The sequence below is a fragment of the Trachinotus anak genome, unplaced genomic scaffold (assembly GCF_046630095.1).
Source record: "Trachinotus anak isolate AG129_WGS33_773 ecotype Australia unplaced genomic scaffold, CSIRO_AGI_Tana_v1 ptg000009l, whole genome shotgun sequence".
Classification (NCBI taxonomy): domain Eukaryota; kingdom Metazoa; phylum Chordata; class Actinopteri; order Carangiformes; family Carangidae; genus Trachinotus; species Trachinotus anak.
This window is the reverse complement of record NW_027273860.1, coordinates 6,722,073-6,745,589: the sequence shown is the minus strand read 5'-3', so window position 1 is coordinate 6,745,589 and position 23,517 is coordinate 6,722,073. Positions and strand designations below refer to the sequence as shown.

At 41.0% G+C, this 23,517-nt stretch overlaps 1 protein-coding gene across 4 annotated transcripts in view; it reads left to right on the top strand.

Annotated features, from left to right (window-relative positions):
- The window catches only part of nrbp2b (nuclear receptor binding protein 2b), a 37,124-nt gene that overhangs the window by 11,123 nt on the left and 2,484 nt on the right, over positions 1-23,517 (top strand). Inside the window, exons 2-17 of one of the 4 annotated variants that reach the window (XM_071484863.1) lie at positions 17,521-17,643; positions 18,472-18,573; positions 18,666-18,755; positions 19,168-19,208; positions 19,302-19,396; positions 19,554-19,577; positions 19,687-19,773; positions 20,478-20,533; positions 20,622-20,717; positions 21,011-21,143; positions 21,501-21,603; positions 21,696-21,746; positions 21,846-21,981; positions 22,397-22,450; positions 22,651-22,714; positions 23,355-23,410. In XM_071484863.1, coding sequence (XP_071340964.1) covers positions 17,521-17,643; positions 18,472-18,573; positions 18,666-18,755; positions 19,168-19,208; positions 19,302-19,396; positions 19,554-19,577; positions 19,687-19,773; positions 20,478-20,533; positions 20,622-20,717; positions 21,011-21,143; positions 21,501-21,603; positions 21,696-21,746; positions 21,846-21,981; positions 22,397-22,450; positions 22,651-22,714; positions 23,355-23,410 — 1,311 coding nt within the window. Of the gene's footprint in view, positions 1-17,520; positions 17,644-18,471; positions 18,574-18,665; positions 18,756-19,167; positions 19,209-19,301; positions 19,397-19,553; positions 19,578-19,686; positions 19,774-20,477; positions 20,534-20,621; positions 20,718-21,010; positions 21,144-21,500; positions 21,604-21,695; positions 21,747-21,845; positions 21,982-22,396; positions 22,472-22,650; positions 22,715-23,354; positions 23,411-23,517 lie in introns of all 4 variants that reach the window. The other 3 variants (XM_071484862.1, XM_071484865.1, XM_071484864.1) reach the window with 3 other exon arrangements.

Here is a 23,517-nt window from a genome sequence, read left to right as displayed (position 1 = left end):
CACACGTCAAGACCAGTCATGTAAAATGCTACAAAGCTTCTGGACACAGTTGTATTATGTCTTCAAGAGATTTCCATTCTGAGAAAATGTTTAAGTGATGGCATTTGTGTCATTTAGACTTGGGCTCTGAGAATACATACTGTACATTTAAAACAAAAAGCCTGCATTGCAAAAGGAGTGGATAGAGTAGAGTGTGATAGGAAAGGCAGAGAGAGTCTAATGAGAAGCTGCTCTGTTGGAAGTGTTGAACACAGCGTTTTTTAGGCTTTTGAATCATACCAGGGACTAAAAGTCAGGATATTTCAGTCTTGATTCTGATTAGTTTTTAATCTGTCTCTCCAGCAAATTTATCCAAGTGGAACACTAAGTCACTGCAGCGCCCCTTTTAGCTCACTGACTGCCTTCTCTTTTGTACACCCATCCACTGTAGTGCACCGTCTCTGCCAGCTTATCACTTATCAAAGTATGCATCACCACCGCTCCGCTGCTGCTGTTTGATTATCAGCTGATAGACGTTCATTGTGAAAGCTTCATGTGTTGCCACGGCCAAATGGAGCGCAGCCTGATTTTAAAACACCTGTTCTGACAGCAGTGACAGGGATGTGGCCTGGTCCAACAGGCTTAAAGGTGTTGTTTTTTCTTTAATGTATGTTTACACCCATAATCTGCATTTACAGACACATCAAAACTCTGATTATTATTTGGAAATCTAAAAAAGAAATGAGATGGTATGTGTTCTACCATTCAGCATGTGATTCAGTGTGGACTTGCCCTTTTATAGTATATTTATATATAAATATATAAATGGCACAGAATGTAGAGAAGTATCCAGTAGAGAAGTATCCAAGTAGGGATTTTCCCTGTACACATCCAGATCTTTGCAAATAGTCTTGTGACTATGATACACACACATAGTCTCAGACACAGTTCAGTTCCTGTCATGTATTGTAATGTGAAGCCTGTAATAAATGTTTTAGCCTTCCTGTGTCTGTGCTAAGTCCTGACTGATTCCCATAACGTCTGAGGCCTGCGGATTTGAAAGGGCTGATGTCCGAGCAAAGAGGCTATAAAATCGTTAAAGGTGCAGCTGCGGTCAGGTTGCTGTTGCTGTTGGATGTGAGTGTTTTCTGCAGTGCTTTAAGGCAAAGGCCAAGGTCCTGCGCCTCCTCAGAGCTACCCTGGCATTATATGTAACTTTGATCAAAGAACGTGTGCGAAGATAAGCCCTGAAAACATTACACACACCCTGCTGAGGCTGCCTCTATAAACACGACTATCCCCATAAAGACTCCTGTGTTTTAATTATCAATAAAGGAGGGATACCACATGAAGTTTCACATACACATGCTTTTACGGCTTCAAAGGGAGCTTTCTTCACTTTGTGCATCAGCTGATATGAAATTCTGTGTGCAGGTTTCGGAGTGTTGATTCATTCCTTTGCACTTTAACATCAAACGCCTGTATCTTGACCTTTGAAACCAAATATGGATATCTGTGTGTGTGTGTGTGTGTGTGTGTGTGTCAAATATGCACATAAAAAAGGACGTAGGAACAATGAGTCTTGTGGAGAAACAGTGCACACACATTCAAAGGTTTTAACATGGAGGGAAGCACTGGCAAGAGCTTGACATTTATTTGCCATTAGAGTTGTTTGGAGATGTGCGGCATGTTAGATATGGCGTGGTGTTTTGCAGCTGTGCTTCTTTTCAATCTGGCAAACTCTAGCAGAGATTTTATCTATTAAATCAACATTCATTTGACTTGATTTATTTCACGTGTGAAGCTATCTTGCAGATGTGCTGCTTTGATATCTCCATTTCTATCTTTCATTTGCTCTTTCTACTAAATCAGCAAGCAGGTGAGAAGATGTCTCATTTCCGCACTCGAAAAGCTCAGGTGGTAACGTGCCAGCCATTTCTCTGTGATGTTGCAAAAACAAAAACACTGCATGAACTCATAGCCTTTCACAAAGTATTCAAATCAAATTTGAGCTGTATTCAGTCCAGTATTGTTGCTTAAGGCTTCATCATTTACCTACAGCCCTTCTCCTCCTGAATAGAAATACCATCTGACTTATGCTTCTCAACCTGAAAACAGATCTTCGCTCCCTCATAAATCTGCTGTTGTCTCTGTTTTTCAGATGCGACCTCATTTGCATTCAGAATTTGAATGTGTCCACGTTGTTTATGCAGCTCAGGAGCCTGAGAGTAAAGCAGGTTAGTCTGATGCAGGAGCCACAGTTGAATTAGAATTGTATCCCAGCAGCCATCAGTCAGGGAGATGGCTGATTAATTAAATATGGAGCCGGTGAATAAAAGCCCCCCCATTGTGTGCTACACAGTGATGATCAGGACTGTACCTAACAATAAGTTGACAAAGGTCACATCCTCTGTATTTCTTTCTAGGGATAACGTGTTTTTTTAATAGACAGAATTAATAGAAAGTAAATTTGTCTGTTTTTAAGTCAAGAAAAATGAAGAAATATATATATTTTTTTTTTTAACAATTCAGCAGAAATGCCATCATGTCCAGTCTGAAATTGTAAATTGTGTTATTTTAGCCTAGCCAATCAGAGATAAGGGATGTACCCATCATTTTAAATCAAACGCCTGCATTTGAGTTTGGTAGGAGCCGTTCATGTTTCATCGTGTTGATCGGAAAAATACGCTGCTGTTATTTCTGTAGATCAAAAACCTGTACAGCGACAGTATGTTGCTCTTGTCCAGTGCCTGTCATCGGTTTTGTCATTTTCCGAGCTCTGCCACAGGAAGATCTTCCATCTTGATCCCACAGTCAAAGCTCTGACTGGCTTGGTTTGGCTTTACCAATGAGCACTAGACTAATATGAATCATTGCAAGGAAGCTATTAGAATCCAGCTTTTATCATATGGGACAGCTGAACATGCAAAGTTCATAAAATTTAACAGATTTTCTCTGGTCTCCTCAGAAAAGAATTATCCGACTGTAGATGGAGGTTGTTTCTTGGTTGTATGTTGAGACAGACAGACAGTGGCGCCGCATGAAAAAAAACAAAGTCTGGTCATTTATTGAACCTGGCTCAACTTTTGCAGAAACACAATGCAGTGTCAACAGGCACGTATGTTCAAGCACATATTCCTGGTAGATTACCTGAACGCTGGCAGGTCTGTTGTTTACCGCATGATTGTTATGATGAAAGCTGAAATGATTGTTGGCGTGATAACATTCAACATCGTAAAATCCTATCTCGGAGGTATTATAAACAGCTGTGTAGTGTTTTGGCATCTAAAAGCCTTCAAACTCATGCATCTGTTACCCAGACTGAACTTCCTGGATCCTATTTCATCATCTCTCCGTTACCTGAGGCAACACACTCCCCACAACAATGCAGCCTCCTGCATTGTTGTCACCCAGGGCTGTTGTCAGTGTGAATGACTGCAGCCTACAGTCTGCAGCCCTGCTAATGACAACACGTATTGTCCTTGCCCTCGATGTCTTGTGCAGAAACCGTGGACAGGTAGGTGAGGGTTCGAAAAACAGCCTGTAACCCCCCGGGTAGCGCTTTCACAGACACGCCTGTTGAGCTTTGTCTGCGCCATTACGTAACAGTAACAGGCACAAAAAAGCAGCTCGCTGTCTCCGTGCGCGTCTGCCAACAGGCTTTTGTTTGAACACGTGCTGAGGTGCCAGCTCAGGTTGACTCTTACTTTCTCAGCTTAATCCCCCTGGAAGATAAACACCACCTGATAAACGCAGCTCTCTTCTGCTCCGTCATCTTATTCATATCTACTTTCCTTTAGCCTTTTTCTGTTTCTCCACACGGGGCCTTCTTAACAAGCTCAATTTCAGGCTCTTGACTAATTGAGGCCTATAAACACAACAATAGCTGTGAGGGAGAAACTTCTGCCTAACTGCATTCTCACACTCCTCTTGAGTGGTTTCTTCTGCTTGACAGTGTTGTTTTCTTGCTCCTGCCCCCACTAATGGGAGCGTTACAAGCTAATGATAGTCCACACATGCGCGTGCACAGCGCTCCTTTGCTCAACACAAGTTTTTAACTGTTGCTGGCTGGCTACTGGGGCGAGTACGCGAAAAGCCTTTGTACCGTTTGCCAAGCCTTTTGAGTCTTTACCCTGAGTCACCTCTTTTGCTTGCTGAAAAGCTGTACTGCAGTAACCTCTGCTGGAGATGAGGGGGGGGGGGGTCGCTGGAGCTCACATAACATATTGCTCTTCCTCTGGGTTTGTAGTAGCAATGAAGCAAGCGGTGTGTGTGGATTTACAAGCATGAATTGGGTAATCCAGTGGGCAGAAATTACCCCGCTTTATGGAGAACTGTAATACTCAGGCAGATGCTGCCAGACCTTGTTAAGCTTCTCCAGGAACACAGTCAATTGCAAATGTTTTTAAAGAAGTGGGAAGGGGGCCAGTTTCAGGTCGAGGTGAACATACACGTCTTTTTAGCAGCCTAGTCAGAAGCACTGCCTCTGTTCCAAGAAGTGGGCCGCTCGCGAAAAACATTACCAACTGCAGAACACTCCATCCCTGTTTTGTAAACCGCCTCTGTTTGGAGGTTTTCTTTTGGTGCCAGAGTTGCAGAGGTGTGAGCGAGTGAGTGCGTGGGTTTGTGGGTGAAACGAAGTGACCATAAGCATAATGGAGATCCAACTTCGACTTTGAAGCCTCAGCAAATCAGCAGCCCAGTCCCAGTGTCCAGACCTACGCTCTGAAACCTTACAAACTTTAATTGACGTCATCAAGTGCCTCAGTGCAAGAAGGAGCCAGAGCTCCAAATTCTCAATGAGGAATGAAACAGCATTTTGTGAAATCACAGGTATTTCTGTGGCCAGTAAAGTACAAAGTTTGAATATAATGTTTATGTTCTATAACACTGAGGCTTCTTTCTCATTTTCTGAGCAGAGAAATCAAGAATGATGTTGTTTGACTAAGAACAGATGAAAACGTGAACATACTAATGCTTTCACAGAAAAAGGAAGAAGTGCAGCTTTTGGATAATTTCAGACCTCCCCTCTCATCCCTTTTTTTTCAACATAAAAAATGTCTGAAATGCGGAACAAACAAAACCTCAAACAAAATCTGCAGCACCACGTATGATGGTGGACAAAGAATTCAGCTCCTTTACAGAGGTTAAAGTAGAAATGCTACAGTGTAAAAATACGCAAGTACAAGTAAAAGTCCTGCATTCAAAGTCTTACTTAAAGCTGCTGCAATCAGTGTTTTTATGTCAACATTGGAGCAAACAGCTGTTTGTAATGTGAAAGGTGTCACTCCTACTGAGAAGTCTGCATTTCCCCTTCCCTCTACGAGCTGTTTTAGCCTCTTTAAGCCTTTTGTTTTGGTTTTACAACCGGTGCCTTTGGTCCACGCTCTCCAATTTCATCAGTGTTGTTTCCAGCAGTCACAGGAAACATTAGCAAGTGTCTGAACATACAGTGGAGCATTTAGCAGCAAATGAGCGAGATATTTCCAGAGCTAAAAGAAGAGTTCATATTTGACTTGTGTTCACCAAATGAATGCTACTATTTGCTAACTACTAATAACTTGTTGAACATTTAAAGTAACGAGTATCTATAGCTGTCAGATTAATGTAGTGGAATTAGATGTACAATATTTGCCTTTCAAGCATAGTGGAGCAGAAGTATAAAGTTGGATAACAAGTACTCAAGTAGAGGACAGGCACCTGAAAACTTGAGTAAATGCTGCTACTTCCACCACTGACTGCAGCTTTATGGGAAGTATGCAGAACAGGGCTTAAAATGTGTGCAAGTCAGCCCATAATAACCTGCTGGCAGGAAAACCTGAAGCCATCCTGGATTTGAGTCAGAGTCTGTGAGTCTTCATGACTTGGACACTGGGACTGGGCCAGCATTTAAGGAGACATCATTCAGAAGTTTATAAAAAGCGATTTCGGGGTGAAAAAGCAGTTTTCCCTGGTGGCAGTGGCAGAGGGGTGGGGTTGTTTGTGTTGCTCAATGGGAAGACTTTTCCTTCTGTGTGAATGTGACATGAATTGGGAGTATGCCAGCCAGCTGGAACATCAATCATTTCCTCAGAGGAGAGAGAGAAGAAAAGAAACCGTTGATGATTCACACAGATTTTCTACAATAATGACTCAGTGTGGATCTTTAGCTCGGCTGTGAAATTAGTCCAGGCTATACAAGGTTACGTAAGAATACTGGTCTGAAGGAATTTTTCTGCACCTGTGTGAAACTGCACGTTGTTGCTGCTGCACAACTGATAAGTGAGATAAAATCTCAGTGTGAGGGTCAGACTGTTTCCCCATATCTGATCGATTCATCATTACGCTGGAAGTAGGCTGAATTCTTCTAAACACAAAGGGCTAGCGTCAGGAAGTTTTACCCCAGCAGCTTTAGTTTGCCATCAGCTGCTTTTCTCTGGTTTAAAACAATGGAGCAAACACAATCGCTGAAAGAAAGGACACTTTTGTTATGTTCTGTTAGCTTTATGCAGCTGTCTGCACAAACTAACTGTCTGTAGCGACTGCAGAGCGCTTTGCTCTACAGGAATCCAACAAGACTGGAGCTGCTTTTGATCCAAGGTGTGTTTGCTTTATTAGAAGTGACACACACAACGGGTCCGCCTTGTTAACCTTGAGGTCCCCAAGAGGGAGAAGGGTAAGGAGGACTTTGGCCTCACTGCAGGATAAATAAAATCCATCCCAACAAATAATTTAATGTTGTTTCAGGCATAAAATTGAATTTTGCTCAAATAAAAGATTGTTTTGTCAGATTAAGCCTGTACTGTGTGAAGGATTGATGTGAAATCAAGCACCAATATTTGACACGGTTCAAATAATTCTCAGTGTAGCTCGGGTTTTTGATGGTTTGATGTTGCTAATGAGGCATGATAAGCCTGGGGGTGTGTTTTCTCAAAAAAAAAAAAAATCTTATACATATTATACCACATTTACAACTAATACATAGACAACACTTCACCATTAATAAACTGAGCACAAATTTCTAATGCAAAGAGTGTGAACTGTTAGACAGAAATGGTGTCCACATGTCCCACTTATACATTTGGCTACAACTACAACCTAATCAATGTTGTTTTATGTTGTGTGTTTGTGTAAAAAAAAAAAAGTCAGTAAGTTTCAAAATTATAGATTTTCATTTACAGGTCATGTATTTCTTAGTTACCAGAGTGTTATATCTACATATATTTTATCATGTGTATTGCAAATATCTAAAGAACCAAGAATGATTTAAAGATATGTAATGAAGCTATAAAAGAGGAAAACACATTTTTTGCATCCTGCGGGGCCAACATGAAAATGATGCTTCATGTTGTGGTGCATCAGCTGTGTTTGTGACATTGTGAGTTCAACCCCAGCTCGCCGCCTTTGCTGCGTGCCCGTCCCCTCTCTTTTACATTTGTCCTGTGAAAACAGCACAACTCTCATCAAAAGTCAAGACAGATTAGATAAATGATAAAAAGGCAGAACACAGAATCATATGGTGATAACAGAGCCAGATAATAATTTATCTGGCTCCATTATGCGGTTTTAACCTCTCAGAGTAGAGGAGAGCCAGGAGTTTAGTGAGGTGTGATAAGGCTGCGTGTTATTTCTCCCATGTAGGCCTTTTCTATTCTCTCTGAACTGTCAACTCATGGTAACTGTGTCTCTGAGCCCAGATGCTGCTTCACATGCTGCTCATATTCGTCGTGCTAGATTAAGAGCCAGAGAGATACCTACAGCATCTCACGCTTGAATGAAACATAAATGATTTCTGGTAAACATGCCTCTTGTCTCAGCGATGCTGGGTTTGTTAGCACTGTTATATGAATCTCAGTGAACTCCTTTTGCTTTTACCCCATGTCGGTCAAGGAGCTTTTATGTTCTCTGAAGAGGTTGAGCTGAAAACTAAGTTAACACTCACTGTAGCTATGCAGATAAAGTGGCCCCTGAGTGCCTTGACCTTGTGTGTGTGTGTTTTTTTTTTTTTTCCCTCTCCACTGGAACACAGGAACGGTTGATTGGTTGAAAGACATGGGTGTGTGTTAAGAGGGGAGTCGGCTCACCGACTTGACGGCTCCAGACAGGTTCAGAGGTATGAACGTGGACAAAGTTGTGTTCAGGGTCCACAGCAGCCTGATTAGAGCGCACAGATTCAGCAAAGCGATGCTCAAACTCAAGTAGAAATGCATTCTGATTATTGCTGAAATGGTTAATAGATTGTTCTGATTAGTCATGTGACAGAGAATTAATTGTTAGCAGCTTTGATGGTGCAAAATTTTCCAAATTGCTGTTTCTAGCTTCTCAAATATGTATTCAAAAACTCAAAAAAAAAAAAAAACTAATTGGTCCACTTCCAAGTGGGTAAAACCCAGATTTGTCAAGTTCAGAGTCTAAAAAAATCACTCAACAAATATTTTATTTTTTCAATCTAAGTGTAACTCAGGTAGCACTTTTGCTAAATGTGCACAATATATGTGAAATCTATCAGAAACAAAACACATATACATTAAGAATTAGGGGGTATTTGTTAATTAAAGAAGGAGGTTTTGTAAATAAAACCAGGCTACAATCGAATTGAGGTGATGAAAATATCACAGTTTTTGAAGCTTTCATTTTGGCAGCAGTCTCAAACATTTTCAACAGCATCAAGCCTCAGTTTTAAGTGCTTGAATGTCAATTTTGAGTTTTAGCTTTTAAATAGTAAGTCACCCATGACCTATCCTCCGAGGGGACACAAAGAAAAAGTGAACGATTTGTTAAAATTGCCTTAATTGCTGGAAATAAATGCATTGCTACGACACAGAAGAATGAGGACGCACAGTCCACCTTAAGAAAATAGCCTCAGAGGTGGCTTGTGGAAAAAATGTTTCATGTTTTTTTAATCATCCCTTTTTGAGAAACACTGGTCTGTCTTTTTGTTAATCAACAGATTTGTTGCAGCATTAGATAAAACTATTTTCTTAACGTCTGAACCAAAACTAAGGTCTGTTTAATGAAGTGAAACCCATTCCTGGACTCGGTGATTCCTCATTAACACCTCTGCCTGGCAGTGTAAATTGGTGTGCAAACAACATTTCTTCACACTTACACAGACACATGCAGCCACATGTGTACAGTCCTCATCACCCTCTGTCGTACAGGTAGACACGTGATCAACGCCTCACCTCACTTCTGAGGAATCACTGTTATTGGGTAAAAGCCTTATGTAATTTAACACTTCCTATGCGAATCACGTCCCGGTGAGGACAGCTTCTCTCTTCTTGAATGCAGTTGTGGTTTTCGCCTTCTGGCCTTATAAATCTGTATCTTTGTCACAGTGACAATGGGAGCGAGGACAGCGCGGTTACTGTAATCTTGCAGCCCTGGTACAGACTGAAACACAGACACAGGCGTATCCCTCCCAACTGCAAACACAAGTTAGAAGACACAGCATCTGCAAGAAGGGAACATTTTCGAATCTTTTGTGAAGGCCTCACAATGACTGTCAAGTCCCAGTCATGTAATAAAGCACAGGAGTTGGTCAAGGCTGACTTTTTTCTTCAGACTAATTATCCAAACGTTTTTATTAAAAATTGCTCATATTATTATTACAGCAGGACATACACTTCCTGTTTTCTGCTTTTGCGTTATCAGCAGAGCTTTATGAAAGAGGCTGAGTAACTTTCCCCGTCTTTCACTTTGTGTTTTGACTGCCTTGTGTCCTGTTGCTGTTTGTTTTGCGGCAGCTGTCCTCTCTCTATCCATCTGCTCTGCTAACCCACCTTGCTCTCCTGCATTCCTCTTAGTGGGGAGCTTGAACTGCTCCAAGAGAAAATGAAAAAGTGAGATGTGATGAAGGCTGATCTGTTTAATGTCTGCTCCGGAGCCTGTGTGACCTTGTGTGTCCTTTTGAAAGAGCGCAAACCATTCACGCCGTGGACAGTCGAGATCCTGGCAGCGGTTTAATTTAGATAATGTGGGATGTGAAGGGCATTAATCTGAGGAATGCCTCTGTCAAGTTAACATGACTTTGTCCGATGATTACAAAAGTCTCTCACACATACATAATCTGTCGCCTAAATCAGAATGGAGAGTGTTGAGTTGCGCGTTTCCTGTCCGCTGCTTGACTTGCCACGTCTGGTGCCAGCAAGTTATTCTTCATGCTGAGCGGAAGCGCACACATTATCCGAGACAGTGACCTGTGACGTCCTGGGGCGACAGAGAGAAAGATGTGGAGGCGGACAGTAGAGCGGCTCGTGTGGCTGGTGAAGGTCACCAGACGGTCAGTGGCTGAAGGTCCTGACACCGACGAGAGGGGAATAAAGAGGAGAGGGAGAGTCGGCTCACGCAGTCAGAGGTCTGGTCTGGTTTAAAGTCTGATTTGCTTCTGTGTTGTTAATGATTTTTAACACCGCTTTCGGATTGAAATATCTCAAATTTACCTTAAAAATGGGTCCAGACATTCCTTTTCCCCTTGGGATGAATTGCATTGAACTGCAGTTTTGGTTATTCCTTAAACTTTTCACGCAGTGTCACCATCCTGTCAGAATTTCACTTATCCAACGCTCACAACTGCAAAACTAATGACCTTCCCGTCGGCTGCAGCTTTACTTAGTGCCAATAAGCAAATGTCTTCATGCTAACAAATTAAACACTGATGATAAATTATAGCATCGTCATTGATAGCACGCTACATGCTAACAAGCTGAAATCAGCTAAACGTAGCCTAAATATATGTAGCATTTAGCGCAAACCACCACTGTGCTTACATACAACCTCGCAGAGCTGCTATAGACTCTTTGTCCTGATACTTCATGAATGAAATCAACATTATAAATCATTTTGTGATGGTTTGCAGTGATCAGTTGTAGCTGCTAGCTACCTCATCCTAACTGTGGGCTCCGTGGTCACAGAAATGCATTTTCACTTCTTTCACTCAAATTAAGATTATTTTTCAATTACTTTGTGTACTGCAAATTTACAGAATAGCAAACATGGGTTTTTTAGTTCGGACACATTTTATCTATAAAGTAAAACTAGTATTATGAGCTAATTCTGCGAGGGGTTCCTCAAAATCCATATTTCACTGCAGGATACATCCTGTTTGAATTTGAGAGGAGGCATCTTTTTCCTCTTTCTCAAACATCCTCATTGCAGAGTTAGAGATGGTTTTCTTTGCCTCTAACATTTTCCCCAACATTTCAGTCCAACTCTTTGATGCTGCTCCTCTTTGATGCCAGTAAAATCTCTCGAGCGAGAGAAAGCACAATGCAACGGAGAAAGAAGCCTGTGCTCATTTCCATACAGCTCACCAGCTTAGCAAGTAGTACGATGTAATGCAGATTACTTGGGTGTTGCCTTTTCTGTGCCAGATCTAGTTATTAAATATTAATGCGGTGCGGAGTATCAGCTCATCGTCGAGGTATGAGATGTAGGAGGAGGCTCAATAGAAGCGAGATACGGACATGTAGGAGACAAAGCTCTTTGTCACTGCAAGGCTTGGACCCACACACGGCCTCAGACAAAGACTTGCTTTCATTTAAGATGCCTATGCTGCAAAGAATCACGCTGAAAGAGCTGCCATACTGTAGTTTATTCCTCTCTTGTAATCCTCCCTCTGTCTGTTCTCTCTCTGGCCCACTCAACAGACGCCTTTCTTCATTTTGAGATCGGCTGGCCTTGTAAAAGCGATCAAATGTAACAGCAATCTTACTCTGAATCTTTCAATAAAGCTGTCACTGCAGATGGTCCGGCCATCGTTTGTACTCATCGTGTTGTAGAGGAGAAGGTTTGTTCTTTCTTCTGCTTGGATTTACACCATGAACCAGTTCAGCTCTGCTCAGAGAGCAGGGTGTGTCTGTAAACACAGAACAAACACTCAGATGCAAATCTGCCCTCATGGATATCAACTGGCTGGACAAAAAGTATTACACAACACAATCCAGCGGCTCCACAAATTGCATCCAAAATGACCATACAAAACTAAAACAGAACATTATAACTGTTGTTAAGAGTTATTGCAGGGCCTTTGTATTAAACTGCAAGAGTTTTAGCTTGGAGTACCTAATAAACCAGCAACTGAGTTTATGAGTTCAAAAATTCAGAATGACTTTTAAATTAAATTTTTTTTCACTTTCTGTTTAAAGTACAAGTGAGTAAAATACGCAGACATATTGGCTGTGCCTTCATGCTGTGAGGACTGTGAGTGCTCTTACAAAGAATAGTGACTGTTGCACATTGAAGTGCCAGTGCAAATATGTATAAAATATTAAAGTGTATATTTTATCCTTACCTTGTTATTATGCCGTCCTTTCTCTCTGGGTTGCTTTTCTGTTATTGTAACATTGTGTTATTTTTACATGTAATTCTCTTTATAACTTTTAATGGCTGAATATTGTCGCATGTTTTCTGCGTGTATCTGTGAGCCCCAGAATGTAATGCATTAGCACAAGCCTAACAGTGATCCCATAAACAAAAGACAATAAAAAGTGAGGATGACATAGCTGAAACATTTCTGCATTTTCTTCACATTAAAATGGGCATGTCTAGGACAAACCACTTCGTCCCCTGTTCAAGTCTGGCTGGGAACCTTTGTTGCATGTCGTTCCCTATCTCTCTCTCTTTCCTCTCATTTCCTGTGAGCTCTCTGTTGTCCAAAAACAAATCATAAAATGTCCAAAATAGCCACAAAACAATAAACAAATAGCTGAGACTTAAAAAACAGTAGTCTGAACTTGTTCAACTTGGGCATCAGTTACACAGCTTTCTATTGGTACTTGGTGAAGTGTGAAATTTTTCTCCCTCTGCCAGTGTACATGACATGGCACACCAGTGGATTGTGGGTAATATGCTGTGCTGATCAATGAGGAACTGACATAAAGATGAAGATTTCATTGTAATTTTTGTGGAGATGTATTTGGTTGATTAACCTTTCTTGTTTTGTTGATTCAAAAAGCCCATATTTCTGGTTTAAAGGAGCTATTTGTAAGTTTTGCTATTGCTACCCGGCCACCGTTAGCATTAACAGCTGTTTACCTACCAGTCTAGAGGAAATGTTGCGAGTTAACATCAAATTTCATTGCTTTATTTGCCAAGAGCTGTCTCCAAGGTAATGCCAACGTTAGCTCTATTACGCACACACTGTAGCTTTCAATCTGCCCTGGATACGTAGCACTGCTCAGAGGGTGTATTATAACCTGATGAATTATAAAGACAATGATGGCTGAAGCTCCTGTGAAGCGACAGTCGCCACCACCCGCTCCCAGTAAGAAACCATGTTCGGCAGCAGAGAAAAATTTCATATAGGCCCTTTAAGAGGGAGCTGAATAGTGCTGTGTGTATTACTTGTAGCTCTATATACGTTGTAAGTAAAGAGAGTTATCTGTCTTGTCAACCGTTGGAGTTCAGACTTTTTAAAGTGAACCAAGTCACACTGAAGACACTGTCTGTGTATATTTACCCATTAGTAATTAGTTGTAATGATCTAACACACCCTGCTATTCAAACCCATGTGCTCAATCTTCCATTAGGTTTATCTATGGTGCACTGTACTGATCATACTTAAATTGGTATGAGGGATATCATACCAAACCAAAAACATCATCAAGTGTGAGTGAGGAGTGTACAGGAATAAATTGTGTGGTGGGGTAATGAGAGGTTTGTCAGATCCAGTTTAACCCGGCTCAGATGTAGATTTAACAAACATCAGAATAGAAGTTGGTGTTGTTTTGAAATGAACACACGATCCCCTGAATCCATTTCCACACCCTGAACCCACCTCCCCTCCGAAGGCCAATCAGAGGCCAGAATCCAGAGTGCTGTTTACGAGTCTCACGCTACCATGACCAAGCAGCATACCCCGCTAAACCCCTGTGGGACGGAGACGCGGGGACAGGGGACCGAGTGTTTCTCAACGTCTAGAGAAAATAAACAACGGCTAAGCCCCGACGCCAGTGGGAGACTGACATGAGTCCTGCCTGACAGCTATGGAAGTGGAGGAATTCCTCCTGCTGTCAGCGAGTCCGAGCAGCTCTATAATACCAGTAATCAAATGATCGTCTTCTGTTGAGCGGGAGAGCAGTGAGATTATATGTCATGTCTCCTCTGCTTCCCACCTCGTGGGCAAAGAAAACCCTGCAGAGAGCTGTACAGCTGCACTGTAGGTTGAGAAATAAACAAACCACAGTATCCAGAAAACATTTGCTGGGACATTTCTTTCTCTTTGGGGATGTCTCACTTCATGAAGACATCTGTGGTGTCTGAACAGTCAAAATATGAAATTAGAATATTTATAGCAGCCCTTGTGGTCGCTCTGATTGCTGTTTGTCTTCTGCTTGTTTGGCTCAGTTAATAAACCTCCTCCTGTTGAGTCGGATACAGGAAAAAAAGCAGTTTTTGACTCCATTCATCGTATAGTTAAAGATGATGATGTCATGAAGCGCGGTACAAGTGGAGCTCTGTAGGAAAATATCAATGGTTAGCATTTAGCAGTAATAAACAGTCATTTAGGGGGGGAGAGAGGCCTGAATAATGGTTGTTCAGACACTACCCTGTCATCAGACTCTGTGTCAGCTCTCAGCTGTTCATCAGAGACATTTTTAAGACCAGGATGATGATGATGATGATGATGATGATGATAGAGGAGTGTCAGGTGTCCTTGCTTATTATGTAAATGTGGTTTTTGAAAAGATTCTTCTTATTAAATGTTCACTATATGATCAGTTTAACTTTTTTCATAGGTCTTTTAGTTCTGGTTAATAGAAATGTTTGTACGACAGCTTTCAGTGTTTTTTTTTTTTTTTTGGAAGGGGCAGGGGCCTTGTTCCTTGTTTCAACATGAAATTGTTCCTGCGCACAAAGCCAGACCCGTAAAGAAACGGTTTTCCCAGTTTGGTGTGGAAGAACTCGTCTGACCTCAACCCCATCTGACACCTTTGGGGTGAACTGGAGCGTTGACTGCATGCCAGGCTTTATTCTATTCACTGCACTTCCTTGTGTATTGTGTGCAGCAGTTCACTGCCCAGGTCAACAAACTGACACGATAAACTGGGAAAGAAAGAAGAAGAAAAAAAAACTGGTTATCACAAAGCTAAAGTCAATCAAATGCTATGTGTAATTGTTAATAATAATAATAATGATGTCTAGAAATCACTAAGATGCATGCAAAATAACCATAACATAGAAATGTATAAAAATGATGTTTATCAGAGGAGATAAAGGACTTTGGAGAAAAGGCAGCAGTGAGAGTTCAGTTGCTAAGATGTGGTCTTGTACGTTCAATATGTTCATTGATTTCTTCTGTTTTGTTGGTCACACAGAGACCACAGATCTCTGTCTGACACCAGTAATCTTAACAGACTTTCTATCCTTCGACTTCTCCTTTATTAGCTGTTGACCCTGGAAATTAAAGTAAAAGTCAATAGACTCTCAATTAAACACTGATAAACTGACTGACTCATCTCTCTGTTGACATCCTACTTCAGGGTTAGATGTTATCTCTGATATGTCTAAAATCAATAATCGTTGTGCAAGATGGTGATTGGGCAAGCATGAAATCAAAAATAAAGAGAAATTTAACTTCATTTTAAAAATGAAACAGACGGGGACGTCAGCAACCCTCAGGTAGAGAACTCAGACATCATGTACTGCTGGCTGCTGAAAGATGGTGATGACAGGCTTGTTAGTTCATGCACTGATGACCTACTTCAGTTAGATACCAGTGTATTGTTAAGTATATTGGTGCTGAGGGCCTGACAGGGAATAAAAAAGACAGCGCAGACTGCACCAGGTATATTGAATCACAGCAAAAATAGCCTATATCGTATTAAGTGATATATACATTTTTTTACTTGAATCGCCTGGTAGCAAATATTTGGGAACCAGTGACTCGTACTTTCGTGTTTGGTCCACCAATACCGAGATCAATGATTCTATGTTTTTCTATAACTACAGAACTAATAGTTTATTGATCCTCCTGAGGAAATCTCAAATAGGTCAGAGGTCAGGGTTCTGGAGCTGGTTAAGATTTCACACACTGCAGTTTAGTCAAGTTCACTGATGTGTGGAAAAACACCACGGATGTCTGTATAAAATGTCATGACGATGCATCCAGTAGCCGCTGAGATATTTCAGTCTGGGCCAAATGTAGCGGGCTATCAGGAGACATTGCTGCTGTTACCATGACTAAATAAAATCCATCCTGAGGCAGCCACTGAGCATTTGAGACCGCACTCCTGTGAAAATGATGACTCTTAGTTTTAAAGTAGAAATGATTTTCCATCACGTTAGGAAGATGCAGTCTTAGTAGGAATTCAGGGCCTTGCACCATGCTTAACGCTTATTAGCAATGGACTTTAAACCCAATGCTGTCTCTTTACCCACTGCACCACCACTTCTGCTGCATAAAAGTCGCAGTTATATCAGGTCTACCCCAGCTGAGGCAGCAATATCCTGTGATGAGCAGTCTTTAGCTCTGTGCCGCTGTTGCGTAAACGCCGTCTCATGCAGTGATGGAGCCCCGGGGTGTCCGCGTCTGCCAGATTATAGACCCAGCCACCGCCTCTTCACTCTACTCAACTCTCCTTCGATTCTTTTCTTTTTTTTTTTTTTTGCAGTTCTTGGAGCTCTTGTGCCCCCTCCTCCATCTTGTGTCCCATGTCTCATCTCTCTAATTCCCTCACCCACAATCCCCTCACTTCTCCCTCTCTGTCTCCTGCTAATCCATCTCTTCCCTCTTAACACAAGCCTGCTGCTCATCTCATCGCCCGTCTCCACTGCTCATCATCATCTTATACCTGACATAACCTCAGTGGAGTGAATTGCCTTCCACACTGGTTCCTTTCCATGCGTTCAACTGAATTTGGTGATATTTATATATTACGCCTCGTGCTCAGTGCCGCAGTGGCTTTTTAACACAGACACCCAGATTCAGCGCTTTATTAATGGAGCAGGCAGTACGAGATCTATGTGAATGGATTATGTGGAGCTTTTAGTAGTTATTAGTCACAGCAGGGGTGGTTTCTAATCATTTCAAACATGCTTTTTTATTGAGTGTTTGAGCAAGTACTTGGTGATGCTCTGCTGCTTTGCATTACAGAGCTTCCTGGCACAATAAATAAATAAATGTGTGTTGTTTTAGCATGCTCCCATGTTCACTGGTTAGTCGCTGGTCTGTATAGCCGATGCCTGGATTGGATCTGACCTGAGATGACAGTGCTGGCACAATGTCTTGGCATCTCCCTCGTACTGTCTTTGTTCCTGTATTTCAGCTGCAGAATTCAAATGTGCAGCTTCTTCAAGCTGCTATAATCTTTTTTTTTTTTTTCATATTAACAATAGCTCAAATGACTGTGTGTGTGAGAGGTGTCAGTCAAAGTCAAAGCTGGGTGTGTAAATAGCTGATTCTATGTTTGCCATAACATATTTATAAGTTGATAATGTGTCAGTGCTGTTGTTTGCAGCTTGTTTCTGTTTCCTCAACGTGGCAAAAAAAATTAGTTAATGCAGGTTTGAGGTCATATTTGTGGTATAAAATTTGGATTTGCTCCTTTCTGCCCCCTGCAGGTCAGCCAAGGTAATGTCCCAGGAGTGGAAAGTGCCTCTCTGGCCATGGACACAGAGGAGGGGGTGGAGGTGGTGTGGAATGAGGTGCTCTTCTCTGACAAGAAGGTCTTCAAAGCACAGGAGGTAATGTGGCTCTTTTTACCTAAAGCCAACACAGGCTGTGTTTACTGTTATTTGAATTATTTTTCTCTTTATTTTTTTGTCATTTTCAAGCTAAATGAATGGCTAGATATGGCCAACACAGTATTTGTACAAGAGCATGGTTTTTCAATTACATATGTATATGATGTGTGTTTATTCCAGTATGATAGAAGTCAATTTCTCAATCCAGTTTATTTCCATGATGATTAGAGTCCAGTCATCCTTTGTTTAGAGGGTTTACCTGCAGCCATCCCCGTGTGATGTCTCTCTTGCTAGCAAGAGATATTCACCCTACAACAAACGCTTATCCAGGATTTTAATATAACAATACAGCAATTAACTGACAAATATTCTAATTAACTCTTTTGTAATTACCTTTCTATACATTTACCTTTCTACAATCTTTTAATTTAGAGTCACAAAAAATCATAATATGTTCTTCCAACAGAACTTTCACCAGGTATTGAATTATTTTTTTCATTACTGGTGTGTCTACTAATAATTTTCTTAATTAACTTTTTGGCCTATAAAATGTCAGAAATATTGAAAAATATCCTTCACAAGATATTCAGTTAATTATCATACGGACAATAAAATGAGCAAAACTGACTCTTTAGAAGTTGGAGCTAGTTCATTTTTGGTATTGGTATATAGGGTTTATAGTCATATTTGGTATGACTATAAACCGATTATCTAATGAATTTGCAGATGGAGTAGCTGACTTAAAGTTTTAGTTTTATTGGTAAAGGCCAAGAGACTGAAGGACCTGACCTGAGGTCATATGAACTGGCTTGGATGTGTGTTTTCTAGGAGAAGATCAAGGAGATGTTTGAGAACCTGATGCAGGTGGAACACCCAAACATTGTCAAGTTCCACAAGTACTGGCTAGACATGAAGGAGAGCCAAGCTCGGGTAAGACGTCTCTCTTTCTCCTTTATTTTCCACTCGCACACGGACACACCTGTGAACGAAGTGTTATTCCCTCCTCTATCTGTGGCCCTCAGGTTATTTTCATCACTGAATACATGTCGTCGGGGAGCCTCAAGCAGTTCCTGAAGAAAACTAAAAAGAACCACAAGACTATGAATGTGAAGGTCAGTGTTTACTGCACTGGAGCGTTTACTCAGTCTGTCTGTGTCGTGGTGGTGGTGGTGGTGGTGGCTCACGGTACTGCAGTCCAATCACATTTCCAGCAGGATTAGAGATTATGTAACAGGACGCCCTGGTGGCTCAGTCTGCTCAGATGTACAGTATATCTGCAATTTCTCCAGCATCTTATATCCTTTCTCTTTTCTCTCTTTGGTTCTGATACATCTGCTGGTTTTTATTTAAAAATTTAATGCCAAAAAGGATTTTAAAAAAGTGCTGTATATACGGTACGGCCTCATTTCCTTTAATCCCTGAGAATGAGAGAGAATTAATGTACTTTAATGTATTACAGCCCAGAATAAATTTTCCATGTGGAACAAGTGCTTTAGCGGATTCACGCTGCTTTCTGTGTTTTAGGCTTGGAAAAGATGGTGCACCCAGATTCTCTCTGCACTCAGGTACTGCCTGATTTATTTCTCGTGATTCTAACATGCGAGACGTTTATTATCATAGCCCAAGCGTTAATCAGATGATTTATTGTTTACTCGCAGTTATCTACACTCTTGTGACCCACCAATAATCCATGGCAACCTGACCTGCGACACCATCTTCATCCAACACAACGGCCTCATCAAGATTGGCTCAGGTCTGCTCCCAGCAGGGCTTTTTATGTTACTACAGCCGGCAGTGACCGCCTCTGCTATGCTATCTCAGACTGTGGATTTCTGGATTTACCTATTTAATCTCTGCAGTTTGACAAAACAAAATAAATATCTCAATTATGCTTAATTTTCTTTCCACAGTGTGGCATCGGCTATTTGTTAATGGTAAGAAATAGATAATTTTGTTGTAGATACATGTATGTTTTCATTGGTGTCGTATCTATCAATTTACATCATCTAATCCCTCTATATTATCTGTGTGTTCTCTAACCAGTGTTCCCAGACGCCAGTGTCCACGGTAAAGGGAGGCAACATCGCGACGAGCAGAGGAATCTTCATTTTTTCGCTCCAGAATATGGAGGCAAGTGGAATGGAGCGGAGTCTGTGTGTGCAGCCTTCAAACCGATCTTCATTCATTCTTAGTGGAAGGATTTACCCCAAAGTAGAAACTTAGCCATTACCTCCACAGTTTAATGTCGCTCAAAACTTAAACTAAAAACAGCCATTTTGAACCTGTAATGTCGTTTAAGCCTTTTCTATTAAAGGTGACAAAAGATAACCATCTTGTGCAGCAAAAGCTGAAATATTTTGCAGAGCTCACTTGAGGCAGCAGCTAACAGAGTCTTCTGCCAGGTAGCTGTGTGAGATAATGAGCTAAATGTAGGAATCATTGGAGCCACAGAACAATTTATTGGCCAGTTAACATTTAATTATTCCACACAAGTCATTTGGAGACATTTAATGGATGATTTGTGCTGCTTTTAGATCTGTAAAAACATGGACTTGGTCATTCTTTGGTTATCATAAGACCCCTTTTTCTTGGTTAAAGGGATTTTTGTGAGTTTTTCTTATTCAAACTCAGGTTTTAAATATAGAGGGTGTCATAAAGTCCTTTAAGGGAATTTGTATGTGATATTGTATAGTGGATATGTGATGTTCCTTGTGTGTACTTTCCTTGCTTGGTGATCCAGTGAAATGCAGTGACTAAATAATGACTACGTTTTCATTTTGGCGTAAGCATGTCCTCAACGTTTTCCGTGTTTTTTTGTTTTTTTCTGTCTCTAGCTGGTGAAGATGATTATGCCATAGACATTTTCTCCTTTGGCATCTGTGCTTTAGAGGTGAGAGAAACAGAAAGTTACCATAAGATTCTCATCTGTATGTTTATGTATGTGTTTATGTGTGTTAACAGATTATTTGTACCCCTAGATGGCAGTGCTGGAGATCCAGGCCAATGGAGATACAGCTGTGTCCAAGGAGGCCATCGTCAACGCAGGTCAATCTCTGGAAGACCCTCTCATGAGAGTGAGTGTCAAAAATACTTCATGTCCTAAATATACAGCAGTGCAACCAAGGAAACCCAGAGATGAAGACAAACTGTCCCACTCTACTCCATTATCACCTGCCTACACACACCGCCTTGCTTCTGGGTTTAGTTCAAAGCTCATACAGGCACTGTGCGAGGTAACGGTGAAACATGTCTCACTAAAACATGCCAGGAAACAAATCCAGAGTGCAGATCGATGCTGGATAAACTGGGTCACATTGTGCAGTCATGTAGTTACGTGTCGGACTCGGTGTCTTGTTGCTTTCCATAGGAGTTCACGCAGTCTTGTTTGCGTCATGAAGCCAAAATCCGTCCCACAGCTCATGACCTCCTGTTCCACCGAGTCTTGTTCGAGGTCCACTCCCTCAAACTGCTCGCCGCCCACTGCCTCATCAACAACCAGTGTGAGTTTCTCACCTCCACATGCCACGAGAATCACTCGTTTCCTCTTTCCTCCTTGTGATTCATACAGACGGCAAGCAAATTTTACACCTTAAATTTATAGTAAATGACAACCTGTCACTCTGTGGTGCAAAATGATATGTTTGCATTGAAAGCAATTATTCCTTATGGAGTCATAGAACCAATATGTCACCTCAAAAAGGATTATAAAAAGGTTTTTATAATACATATATCTTTGTTTTTAAAGAAAAAAAATTTTGTTTTGTTCAAATTTAGAACATACTTTGAAAAATATCTTTGTCCTTGTAAACGTGTATCAGGTCAGTATAATAAGGCCCAAATTTGTGTTGTATCTTCAGACTTGCTTCCGGAGAACTGTGTGGAGGAGAAAACCAAGTCCTTTGACCCCAGTGCTGTCATGGCAGAGATTAAACATGAGGACAGACAGGGAGTCCAACTCAAGTAAAAACACCTGCACCTTGTATCCTTGGCAACCTGTGAATATCTGATGACAAATCAAACACAACCCTCACTCTGTTTTTCATATTTCATAGATATTCCCACGTGTCTCCTTTGGAGCTTGACAAGTTTCTGGAGGATGTCAAGTAGGTGAAACCACAGCATGTGACTTGCTTTGTGTTGGTAATTACTTCATGCTGTGACCGAAGCAGAAACTTTAAAACATTGTCCTTTCCTCTCCTCAGGAATGGGATTTACCCCTTAATGAACTTCGCTTCATCTCGGCCTCATCCCGTCCCTCGTGCTCTCTCCTTGTCTCAGGAGCAGGTTGAGACGGTGAAGACGCCGACTCCTGAACCGCAGGAAACAGAAACGAGGAAGGTCAGTCCTTTAGACATCACAACCTGGCAACATGAAGAAAACGCTGTTCATGTGATGCTGATTGGGTAAAATGTTCACGGAGGAGGGATGTGTTTACAGTCTACTTTCTGCAATATGGCAAAGATGGGAATACAATATGCTCACACATGGAAAAACCCTCTTATTGGTTGTTACCAGTTTAGCCATATTTAGTGTAAATACATTTTCCTTTGCAGATTTTTCTATGTCAGAACTTGTTTTGCTGTTGTGCGTGTTGCCTACGTACAATATGAAACAGGACCTGCATGTGTTTTCATAAATGTCTGTTTATTATTATGATAATTAATCTGCCCGTTTATTGTCACCCAAAACATATTTAAGACAGTTTTGCTGTGTCCTCACTTTGCTCTGTTTTTTTTCTCTGCTGATGCTGTAGGTGATTCAGATGCACTGTAATCTGGAGTCAAACGAAGAAGGGACCAAAACACATGTGAGTCACATAGTGTTACAGGTACTTTACCCATTTCAGCATAAACACTTTCGTTGGGCTTTTTAATGATCAAGCGTATTGATCTTTTTCCCATTAACATTGTTCCAGCAGCTCTGTACCAGTGAGGTGCACCAGTCCAGTCAGTTATGGTTAAAATAAATAGAGCCTGATTTAAACTTGACCTTGTGCTGTTTCCCCAGCTCTCTTTGTTTCTGAAGATGGATGACAAACTTCACAGGCAGCTCAGCTGTGACATCCTTCCAAGTAAGTCAGCTAACCCTGTAACTGTAATGATATGGCCTGTGTTATTCTATATTTATGTTTTCCTATGTAAACACCTAAATCAAATATGTCAGTCCGTCTCTGACTTTACCAGCCTTTCTTTGGCTTTTAGCCCTAAGCCAACTGGTTCCTACTGAAGCTGTAAATCTTTAAAAATCATGAATATATACTTTAGTTTCTAAAAAACTCTATTTTAATAAAACAGTTGAGTATTGTAATTTTTACCAAATGTTACTCAAACAGGAGCCAATAAATTGTACATTTGCAGGGGAATAACAGCAGATTAGGTTTTGTGTGCTGATGCAGCAGGACGGTTTATGTGGAATTGACCCAAAATTAAACCACGGTGGCAAGAAACATGAAGCAACATGTTACCCACTGCAACCATATGGTTCACTGATGTGTTTTTAACAGTTTTTGAGAATGAAAGAATGGAGCTCTATGGCGATAAGGGAATAAGATAGATCTGGCATTGGCTAAACAGACAATACTCATGAGGAGGAAAGAAGAAAATCTAGAATATCTCCAGCCTTATCATTTAAAAATCCACATTTTGCACAATGTGTGAGCTTATTTTTATTGCCGATTTTTGTAACTGAAATATTTCATGTGAAACTTTCAGCTGACACCTCCAAAGACCTTGCCAGTGAACTTGTTCACTACGCCTTCATAAATGAGGTAAATATAAAAGCTTCTTTATTTTAATATTGGATAAATGTCCTCTCTGTGGTTTTTGCATTTTTAAACAAAACAGGTACATGTGAACTAACCCTGGCATTTCACAT